General features: G+C 38.3%; 1 protein-coding gene and 1 non-coding gene across 2 annotated transcripts in view; one reads left to right on the top strand and one right to left on the bottom strand.

The window, feature by feature from the left end:
• Positions 1–10,749, bottom strand: part of ANKRD31 (ankyrin repeat domain 31) — a 160,979-nt gene extending 150,230 nt beyond the window's left edge. Inside the window, 1 exon segment of the mRNA XM_044266987.1 lies at positions 10,425–10,749. Within this exon segment, the coding sequence (XP_044122922.1) occupies positions 10,425–10,528 (104 nt within the window). The 5' untranslated portion in view covers positions 10,529–10,749.
• On the top strand, positions 602–707 carry LOC122897957. The gene has a single exon (XR_006382746.1). It is a non-coding gene; the product is annotated as a U6 spliceosomal RNA (small nuclear RNA).
• Positions 10,750–12,112: the final 1,363 nt, after the last annotated feature.

Here is a 12,112-nt window from a genome sequence, read left to right as displayed (position 1 = left end):
AATAGCTATAAGAACACAAAAAGATGCTCAACACTACTAAATATTAGGAAAATAAAAATCAAAACCACAGTGAGGTATCACATCACATCCATTAGGTTATGATCAAAAACAAAACAGAAAATAACAAGTAGTGACAAGGATATGGAGAAATTGGAACTCTTGTGCATTGCTGGTGGGAATGTTAAACGGTACAACCACTACGGAAAACGGTATGGTTGTTCATCAAAAAAGAGATCTTTTTTTTTTTAAAAAAAGAGATCTTTAACTACCATTTGATCTAGTAATTCCATTTCTGGGTATGTACACAAAGTAACTGAAAGCAGGAATCTGAAAATATTATTTGCACACTTCTGTTCAGAGAAGCATCATTCACAGAAGCCAAAAGGTGAAAGCAACCCAAGTACTCATCAACAGATAAGTGGATAAACAAAATGCTGTACATACATGAAATGGGAGTATTATTCAGCCTTAAAATGGAGGTAATGCTGATACATGTTATAACACAGACCTTAAAAACCTACCATGCAGTGGTGCATAAACAATGAATTTTGGAACACTGAAAAGAAATAAAATAAAATGAAACAAACAAGCAAACATACCAGTGCTTGCTTTGGCAGCACATATACTAAAACTGGAATGATACAGAAAAGACAGCATGGCCCAGGTGCAAGGATGACATACAAACTCATGAAGCATTCCATATTTCAAAAAATTACACTAAGTGAGTGAACCAGACACAAATGGACAAATACTATATGATTCCACTTACATGAGATAGCTAGAGTAATCAGATCCACAGTGATCAAAAGTAGAATGGTGGCTGCCAGGGGCTGGGAGCAGGGAGGAATGGGAAGTTAGTGTTTAATGGGTTCAAAGTGTTAGTCTGGGAAAATGAAAAAGTTCTAAAGTCAGATAGTGGTGATGGGTGCACAACAACGTGAAAGTACTTAATGCCACTGGACTGTATACTTAAAAATGGTTACAACCATAATTATCACACTTACAATGGTAAATTTTATGATACATATTTTTATGATGATAAAAATAAAATTAAAAAAATATTTTTAGAATATAACAGTATACCAAGGCATGAATATATGATTTGGCACTAAATGGGTTGTTTACTTACTTGTTCTTTCTGCTCTTCACTTTTTTAAGGAAAATTATAAACAATAACAACACAAGAGACAATAGTATACTTACTGTCTAGATTCAACAACTACCAGACAATCTTATTTCTTGTATAATCATTGTGCCACCCTCTCTGTTCCTGCCAGTCTCACTAGATTATTTTGAAACAAGTCCTGGACATCTTATTCCATTTTACCTAGAAATATTTCAGTATGCAACTCTAAAAGGACACTTTTCAAACACCACCATAATAACGACACCTTTAAAAAACAACCATAATTATCACACTTTCAAAAAGCCAATAATTCCTTAATATTACTAAATTTATAGTCTTTAGTAAATAGCCTCTGAAATGGCTCCTGGTATTTACGCCCTTGTGTGAACCCCTCCCTTGAGTACAGACTGAATCCAGAAATTCTTCTAATAAACAGAATATAGCAAACATGTTAGGATGCTACTTTGAGAAAGACACCGGCTTTCATCTTGCTCTCACTTTCTTATTCTCTTACTTCTTCCCTCTCATGGAAGTTGGCTTGCCATGCTGTGAAACACTCTGCAGAGAACCCTATGTAGCAAGACATGTAGCAAGGAAGGCCTCCAGTCAACCATGAGAGACAATTGAATCTTAACAAGCACTACACAGGAAGTGAATCCTTCTCAAGAGGACTAGAGGGGCACCTGGGTGGCTCAGTCGGTTAAGCATCCCTTCTGCTCAAGTCAGGATTCTGGAGTCCTGAGTTCTGCACTGGGCTCCCTGCTCAGCAGAGAGTCTGCTCCTTCCTCTGCCTCTCAACCGACTTGGGCTCTCTCTCAAATACATAAATAAATAAAATCTGGAAGAAGAAGAAAAAGAGAAAGAGGAAGAGGAAGAGAAAGAAGATGACGACCACCACCACTACTAGAACTAGAGATGAACGCAGCCTTGTCAGTCTGTGAGCCTGATGACCCAGTTAAGCCACTCCCTAATTCCTGACCCACAGAAACTACAAGAGAATAAATGTTCACTGTTTTAAATTGCTAAGTTTTGGACTAAGTTTTTCTACAGCAAAGGAAAACCAAATAAATTGTAGTCACATTCCCCCAACTGTTTCTTTTTAGTTGTTTTGTTCAAATCAAGATCTAAACAAGGGGCCCACATTGTTTTTGGTTGCTATATCTAAGTATCTTCTTAAATATATAAATAACTCTCCCACTGGAATTTAGGAGTTGAAGGAACTAGACTGTTTTTTTTTCCTTAAGTTTCCTACATTTTGAATTTTCTAACTGTATGTCATGTAACATGTTCCTTTATCCTATATACTGCCTATAAACTGGTTATTAACTTCTAGAAGTTAATCTGATTAAACTTCTAGCTAGAAGTTAACTGGGGTTGGGAGGCATGTGTGTACTTCCTACAGGAGACAAAGTCTTTCAGCTTCCCCCTTCGCCTTGGGCCTGGAACACTTTCTTACCAAGATTCAGAGTCCTCCCAGCCTGCACTGGACTTTTTACCATGTATGGGAATACCCTTCCCAGTTTCAGACTTGGTGTGTACTCCTTTGCTGTGAAAGCGTGTGTGTCCTATGTTACCTGGAAAACCTCACTACTATATATGTCCTCTGTGGGGACAAGATGAAGTCCCTCTGTGGAACAAGAGGAATGTGTGCAGACCAAAGGTCCGCATCAGCTGCAAAGAGTGACTGCTAGCCAAGGGGGTCAATACCTACTACTGAAGCTGCTCTTGCTTTGTCTCTTCTCTATGTGAATAAAGAACTGTTCTAGCCTGCCACCACCCAGATCTTGGACTTCCAGCCTTCAGAACCATAAGAAAATGCATTTCTGTTAGTTAAGCCATCCAGTCTGTGGTATTTTTATGGCAGCCTGACAAACTAACACACCACTATCTTCCCTAGTTTCCCAGAATAAAATATTGTATCCTACTTAGATATCATATCATATTTAGAGTCCACAATACTAATATTATCATTAACAGTATGATTACTGAAGTTACTTTGCAATTCTTTATGTCCTTGGAGTATTTCTTATCTGGCATGTATAGATAATTTTGTTTAAATGGCACTTAATTCCTTTTGGTGTAATTATGCTATCAAGTCAATACATAATTAGGTTCACCTGTTTAATCTTGCCTCTTATTTTTCTAAAATATTATTTATTTATTTATTTATTTGACAAAGAGAGAGATCACAAGTAGGCAGAGAGGCAGGCAGGGGGGTGGTGGGGAGTAGGCTCCCCACTGAGCAGAGAGCCAATGTGAGGCTTGATCCCAGGACCTGGATCATGACCTGAGCTGAAGGCAGAGACTCAACCCACTGAGCCACCCAGGTGCCCCTCCCTTGCTTTTTAGAAAATTGTTCATGTTGGTTTAATTTTGTTTTATAATTATGCAAACCATAAATGTATAAAATAAGATCTATTTAGAGAAGTCTAGTCTTGTCTCATCTTGTCTCTTCACCCATCTGTTCTTTCACTTCCCATTTTTTAAAATTGTATGGTTTATCCTTCCAATGTGTTTTTGAAAATATGAGCAATGTGAGTATTCATGCCCTCACCCAGTCTTAGATAAGCAGTAGCATTCTATATATCTCTTTACTTTTTCTTCCTTAACAATAAATCCAGTAGATTGATCAGTGCAGGGGAAGAAACTTTCTTCGTTCCTCTTTATCAATTCATAGTATGCCACTGTGTGGATTCTCACATAGTTTTTAAAAAATATTTATTCATCTAAGTAATTTCTATACCCGACAAGGGCTTGAACTCACAACCCTGAAATTAAAAGTCACATGTTCTTCCAGCTGAGACAGCCAAGTACTCCTCAGTTTTAAAAGCTTAGTAAAAGACAATAGTGGAAGTTTAAAAAAAAAAAAATGGGGAGAGATTAAAAAAATTTACAGAACTATCTTGTTTTCCATTCCCAAAGACAAAAATACATCACACATATAATCTCACATACATTACAAAGAACAGGTTACTAAGAAAAGTAAGTAACCATTAACAACAACAACAAAACCCATACCTCCCAATAGTTCTCAGCACCACCAAAACTAATAATAAAAAGGACTCCAGTCCTTAATCTAACAAACCCTCTGTGAGAGTAAATGCTGGCTCCCGTTATTAGGAGAAAAATAATCTTTTTTTTTTCCAATTTATTTATTTTCAGAAAAACAGTATTCATTATTTTTTCACCACACCCAGTGCTCCATGCAAGCCGTGCCCTCTATAATACCCAAGACCATCTTTTTTGATTCAATTACTACTGGCCATTACCAAGGAATGAAGATTTTATTATTCAAATATGGGTTAACACCATTACTATAGCACACTTTTCTAAGTAAAAATATCTAGGGATGCCTGGGTAGCTCAGTTGATTGAGTGCCTGCCTTTGGCTCAGGTCATGATCCCAGCCAGGGTCCAGGGATCGAGTCCCACATCAGGCTCCTTGCTTCACAGAGAGCCTGCTTCTCCTTCTGCCAGCTGCTCCCTATTTGTGCTCATGCTCAGGCATGCTCTCTCTCTCTCTCTCCCCCCCCCCCCGCCCCCACCCTAACAAATAAATAAAATCTTAAAAAAAAAAAAAGAAGTAAAAAAAAAAAACTATTCATTTTAATGTTCCAGAAGTTAAAAAAAAAAAAAAACCCAAAACTATTCATCTTAATGTCCCTAAAAGAATTATTTTACTTTTTAAAATTTTTTGAGGGTTTTTTTTAAATCTAAAAATAACACAAAAAAGGCATGAAGGAATTGTGGAGGCTAATGGGACTGCTCTTTTTCTTCATTGTGGTAATGGTTATTACACAATTGTATGTGTTTATCAAAACACACAGGATGAATTCTGCTGCATGTAATTTGCATCTTAATGAAAAAGTAACATGATGCTAATTTTCCATAAGTAAATTTATAAATATAACTTTATACCAATAAAAGTACCAGCAAGACTTTTTATTGAACCAGAACTGATTCTAAAGTTCATGTGGTAAAATAAATAAGAACAGCCAGGAAAATGTTTTAAAATAACAGTAAGGAGGTAATAACCTATAGGACATTAAAATATTTTTGGATATAAAATGTTTTTAAAATGTGAAACTAGCACATAAAATGACAGACCAACAAACAGAATAAAATCTCTTAAGTAAACTCATGTACACATACGAATTAAGTTTATTTAAAAAGTGGCATTTCAAATCAGAGAAAAAGATAGGATTTCTAAAAAAATAATATTGGGACAACGAAGGAGACATATGGAAAATAATTTAGTTGCATCCATACTTGACACTGTACTCCAGATAAAAATCCCATATGAATCAAAACGTAAATGTTTAAAATGAAACAAAAAGTATAAAAGAAACTAAGGAGGGATTCTTTTATCATTGTGAAGGAAAAAAGCCTTTCTAATTATGAGATAAACCCAAATAATTCAATTATCAAGATTATAAACACCCAAACCCTTTGACAGAGTGCTTCTATTTTTTAGAAAACAATTTTATATACGTTTGAGAACATATATACATAACTTGGAAAATATCTCTGGGAAAACAATTGCCTGTGGAAAAGAAGACTGAGTGGCTGAGGAGATAGGGATGAGAAGGAGATTTTTTGCTATACACCCTTTAATACTTTAAAAAAACTTCCCTGAACCATGTAAATACGTAACTTATTCAAAAAACTATAGAAAATGCAGGCAATAAAGAGAAGTATAAGTATGAAGATAGAAATCTCCTTTTAGCTTTCTAGGGAGGCTTACATATGTTAGAACCAAAAATTCTTTCACAAAGTTTGGATCAATCTGTATAAAGTTTAAGAAACTACACTTCACATTTAACATTATATTGAAATATTTGCAAAGTCACTAAAATTCTTCCTAAAACCATTAAATATTGATAATACTCCCTCATAAGGACATATGATTTATTTACTTATTTAAGCATAAGGATATAATTTATTTAAGCATTATGTAATTCTAAAACACTTGTTTTTAATTTTTCATTATTGCAAATGTCTCAGGGATAATTTCCTCTGCATAAATCTTTGGGTTTGTTTTTTTTTTCCCCTTTAGAGAGGAGTCAGGGCTATTTTAAATTCTAAAAGGAAAATGAAAAGAGTGCAAACCAGAAGAATTACTCATATTCATGTTCAGTCAATAAATTAACTGACAACAGACATTAATTTCTTAGTGAGTTCTAGTCAAACTACTAGACTACATTAATAACTAATACTCTAAAAGTCAATGACCACTTCATTACAGACACAGTATTTTAATAATAAAATTTAACTTTGAAATACTGGAAAAATGGGATAGTACTAAAAACAGAAGAGAGAAGTAGAAATTAGATGGCTGAGTTAAAAGGAAAACTTGGGCAAAATTTGACGGAAATCTTCAAATAATATTCACTGTTTTGTTAAAAGTACAATAAAATTTTGGGAGACAATTAGGGTTTCAATTTTATATTTTATCGAAGTTTTGATTGCACAGTTCAGTGTAACAGTTCTAAACATATAGTACTTGGCACCACTGTGCTTTATCACTGGAGTTGCTACTACTTTGATACATACCCTGACCAAAATGTTGCTTTTATTTTAAAGATTTATTTTTACTTATTTTGCATCCACTATTTTTTTATTTAAATTCAATAATTAACATATAATGTATTATTGGTTTCAGAGGCAGAGGTCAGTGATTCCTCAGTCTTATATACTACCCAGGGCTCATTACATCACGTGCTGCCCTCCTAAAGATTCATTTGAGAGAGACCACATGCGCACGCATGCACAGGACTGGAGGAAGAAGCAAAGGGAGAGAGAAAATCTCAATCGGACTCCCCACTGAGTTTGTAGCCCAAGGTGGGGCTCAGTTTCACAACCCCTGAGATCATGACCTGAGCCAAAATCATGAGTCAGATGCTTAACTGACTGAGGCCCCCAGGAGTCCCCCAAATATCAGTTTCTTTAGCCAATTTAATGTGGTTATTAAATCCTTGTAATCTTGTACTTTGCTTTCTTTCCCTCCTCCTCAGGTATATCCTTTGTAACGAGTATTTTTCTATCTAGACAATTCACATGAAGACGGTGTTGGTCTGACTTGAGGGACAGAATTAACACCCTTCTTGCAGGGTAATTATGTTGAATTAGCTTTTTATTAAATGCAGTTATAATGTTCAGAAGACATGTGACCTGAGCACATACACAAATCCATTTAACAATGAACTACGATGGTTCTGTTTAAATCTACTGAATAGGATTAATTTGAGATCTATCCCTTTATGTTATAGAGCAGTTAACCTTAGCAGAGGCTGAAACAGAATACAAGGGTTGATAAAAGATTTCCAGGGCATATATACAAAAAAGGATCATGCCTCTTAGAAAACAAATTACAAGCTAACAAAATCTTATTAGTCAGCAACTTGAATTTTTACAAAAGATGAATAGCAACACCTACAAAGCCACAAAAAAGACTGGATGCAGAGTGCCTGGATGGCTCAGTTGGTTAAGCGTCTGGTCTGCCTTAGGCTCCCATCATGATCTCAGGGGGTTCCCTGGGGACCCTGGTGGGTTTCCTGCTCAGAGGGGAATCTGCTTCTCCCTCTGCCCCTCCTTCTGCTTGTGTGTACCTGCACTCTAACAAATAAACAAAATCTTTAAAAAAAAAAAAAAAAAAAAAAGACTGTATGCACTTTTGGGTATGGTTTCCAGAGGGAAAGCTAGGACTTAATCCAGACTCACAAAGAGCGTTTTTTCAGACACAGTTAACACACCTGGCAGCCTGGTTCTTTATAATAAGCCTTGCCTTTCCTAAACCCTTTCTCCCGTCTTCGAAAAAAGACCTTAATAGCTGCAACATTTAAGGATTATTTAGCTATGTGAAACTGTATGTTTTGCCTCTTGGGGATCTCTACTAGAACTTGTGTCCCTCATTCTAGTTAAAGACCTTGTGCATAAAAAAAACAGCCAAAACAAACCGCACATAAGCAAAGAAGATGAAAAAAAAGGAAAGCAACACTAAACAATGGCCCCAGCAATTCAGCTCCAGCAATGCTTAGACTTTAACTATATTGCCATGCCAATAAGAACACTTATTTTTAAAATAAGTGTTAAAAAAACACAGGTTTTTTTTTAAAAGATTTTATTTATTTATTTGACAGACAGAGATCACAAGTAGGCAGAGAAGCCGGCAGAGAGAGGGGAAAGCAGGCTCCCTGCTGAGCAGAGAGCCCGATGTGGGGCTCAATCCCAGGACCCTGAGATCATGACCTGAGCCAAAGGCAGAGGCTTTAACCCACTGAGCCACCCAGGCACCCCAAGAACACTAGTTTTTAACCCTGAGCTATGAGGTCTGAAAAAATGATGTTTATATGGCACTGCATAAAAGCATTTTAAATGAATCACAGGGGAACAAAAAGACTGGCCAGCCAAGATAGAGTGAGCTATCTAAAGCCTATTTTTCCTCTCATTACACAAAAACTCAAGAGTATTTTTTAAAAGCTTCCTGTGTAATCTGAAAAGTCAACAATAGCAGGTAGATTGAGGACTGAGGTCACACCATGAAACAGGTGAATTTCAGAGTTTGTTTTTGTTGTTTTGTTATTCCCTTATTTGTCTCCAGCTTTGATCCAAGGCCTAATCCTGAAACTGCAGAGTGGGCTCAGACAGCAAAAACTCCATAAGACACCCCCTATCTTTATCCAGCAGACTAGGGAAAGGGAGCCCTGTGAATGCCAGAAAGTGTGAAAGGAAATCTCTGGGTTTTATTTGTTTTCTCTCTTTAGGATTAGTAATATACTACTATCAATCACGGCAATTTGTGCACTTGAAAATCCAAGACAAAACCTGTCTCTCTTGCCAGAGGAACCACATGCTCAAGAGTATGGAGTGCATCTCTCTTATTTTCTTCTCTCTTAACAGTTTTCCCTGGAGGTGGCCTTAGTTGCAAGGCACTGTTCTGAAGTAAGAAAGCTCAGAGAAATGTCTTTCTGGTCATATGAACCAGCATATGGCTATGACTGTGGTGTTGTTTTAAGACTCAATGTATTAGTCAGAAATGCTCCCTGTACACCAACAGCAAATATTACTGTGTGTATATATAAATGAGCAAAAACCTGGGTATCATCATCTCTGCTCTAAATAATTCCAACTGGAAGCTTGCTAGAAATGCAGAATTTCAGATCCCACATAGAAATTCAGAGTTGGACTCCGCATTTTAATGGGATTCAGAAGTGACTTTATAAGGGCATTAAAATTGGAAAAGCTCTGCTCTAGGGCATGCTTGAGTGAACAAAAATCTGATTATGCTTCTCTTCCACTTAACATTTTACAAGCACACTCGCAGGATATATGAAGCTTTATACTACCTCACCCTACCTTCCTCTCCAGGCTCATCTCCCAACACTCCCTGTCTTACCATTTAACACTTCACTTCAGTAAGAATTAACTATTTGTACATTACAGCACACAACACAATGCTGTCCCCCCACCCTTACCCATGCATTTCCCTCAGCCTAGAACACCTCTTCCTCTGTCTAATTCTTAACCCACCTTAAAGCCTCTATTCGTAAGTCAACCCCACCAATCTCAAAAGACTACCTGGGCTCCTAAACAAGCCAAAGCATACTTCCATCCCTGGACTATCGCATTTTATTTAAATTATCTGGTACGAAAGTAAAGAAAAGAGAAGAGAAGAGAAAAGTGAAAAGAAAAGAAAAGAAAAGAAAAGAAAGAAAGAAATTATCTATTTATGTGACTTCCCTCGCCCGTAGGTTCCTCAAAAGCAATGGCCTCATCTCTTATATAGTTCCCCTGGATCGAACACAGAGAACTAGGTATGTTCAAGGTTTTAATAAACTACCACCTTTTTTGATTCTTAAAAAAGTGTTAGTTTCTAGTTTAGCAGTAAATGGTTCCCCCATCACACATTCTTTTCCTGAAATTGTTAACCATCTCCTAGATCAGAGATTCCAGTTGCTTAAGCAAAAGGCATTTCAGAAATTTAGACCCAAAACTTGTTTGCCTGTACAAACAACCTGGAGACTCTGGCTAAGTATGTTTCTGCTTTTTCTTCTTTTAGATGCCATAAAGCCATTTACCAGAAAGCTCCTTTTGTCCTAAACTGGAGGCTGGGGGGGGATTTTGTTTTGTTTATTTACAAGTTCTTAGCACAGGCCTAGCTGCCTCACAAGACTCGAATTCCGCCCGCCATTGCACATTCATCTGGTAATTTCTACGCAAATCTCCGAGGGCCACTCCACTGCCAGTACCCAGCAGAATGGCGGGCTCACTGTCCAAGGGCTGGCGCTAACTGTGGTCACCTTCTCCAGGGAAGCTCCTCTTCATCCAGGTCGCTCTCCGTCACCGACTCGTCAATCATCGTTTCATCGCTGTCCCAGTCTGGGGTCTGGGCACCTTCCTCCATTTCGCCTCGCACCCGGAACCTTTTTTATCCTCCTCCAACGCCCCGCTTCCCGCGAAAGGAAAGGGCACTCCGAGGGTCGGGGGAAACTGTGTTTGAAAAATGAAATTCGAGGCGGGAGGCGGGCCTGGTACAGAAGGCTGAGGGCACAGAGCTGCACCTATGGTCGTCGTCGGGGACTCGCTCCCGCTTGCTCCCGTCACCACACGCTTCACGCAAGGGGAGCAGCGCGCCACACGTCGCACGGCGCAGCCGCGTGCGGCCCCGCCCCACGACGCCAGTGGCCGGAAGTGGCTGGCGGAGCGCCCGCTCGCTTGGGGTTTCCCCGCCGCCTGGGGGCGTGATCCCTGCTGCATTCGCTTTCTGAGCGTTCTTGCAGATTGGTTCGCTGGACGAAGTGACTGCGGTTGCGGTCGTATGGACCAGAGAGACAGCGGTGCCACAGACAAGACCGCAGTCCGAGCCTGCCTAATGCCATTGGCAGGAGGGAGACTTAGGTCATCTTACCTGCAGGGTTCCTCGTGCTTGTGAGACCCAGACCTGGAAAGAACTGTCAGCTCCTGCCTGATCCGGTAGCCCCCGCTGTCAGTCTGACATTCTGATGCCAGAATGTTACGTAACACCAGAAGTGTTTGTTGCAGTCCACCAAATGCTGCCTTTCTCCGTAATTCCTTCGACACCCCCTCCTCGAATGTCCTTTGAGGTAGGCAGGACAAATATGTTTATCCTAAGTTTATAGATCATCAACCCATCTAACTGATGTATTTTTTATTTGTATTTTTCCCTCATTAACTCTTGAATTGCCTTGAAATACAGGTTGTGTAGGAAAAGGAAAATAAATGCTTTTTTTTTCCTATATAAATTTTTAGAATGATAGTGTCTAGCAACTTCCAAAAATAGCCAATTGCGACTTTTCAATGAAGAACGAGAGGTGTATATATTTGATGTGTTTCAGTGTATTTGAAAGTTTTAAATTCAAACACCCAAAACAAAACCAAGTGAACTCCATTTGCCAAGAGAGGTAGTTTAAGAATGAGAACCCCTTCCCCCATCAAGTGTTTAGTATTCACTTTGAAATCTCCAGCGGCTAGCTTGTATTTGGGTCTTTAAAAGTTTGTTGAATAAACGGATGGAAGTAGGTAGGGTTTTCTGACCCCCCACTTCACTGCTCTTTTCTTTACATGCAGTGGCTTTTTCATTCTTATTATCTTACTATTTGGATTATATTTAAGCCACTACTGTTTAAAACACTCGGTTTGTAATTTTCTTTTAAATTTGTTTGATTATTCCTCATTTCCATTCTTGTAAATGGGGTGAAACAGTAATGAATATGCACAGAACTAGATCTCTCCGGGTTTTTCACACCTCTCCACCTACATCCTCCATGTTTAAATCAGTCCCCAAATTCCCATCCACTCTCCTGCTCACATACTCCTTTGATCATCTAATTCTGTTTCCACTTGTTAAAAGTGTTAAGTAATTGCCAGCAATGGAAAGTGCATATCCATTAAAAGTCTGGTGGGTGGCTCTAAATGCCCTAAACCAGAAGGCGACTTTGCACTAATAAAAGATTTGTTCCAGGCGTCT

Source organism: Neovison vison, chromosome 1 (assembly GCF_020171115.1).
Source record: "Neovison vison isolate M4711 chromosome 1, ASM_NN_V1, whole genome shotgun sequence".
Taxonomy (NCBI): Eukaryota; Metazoa; Chordata; class Mammalia; order Carnivora; family Mustelidae; genus Neogale; species Neogale vison.
Note: the sequence above shows the minus strand (reverse complement) of the source record. Positions and strands in the feature narration are given on the sequence as shown.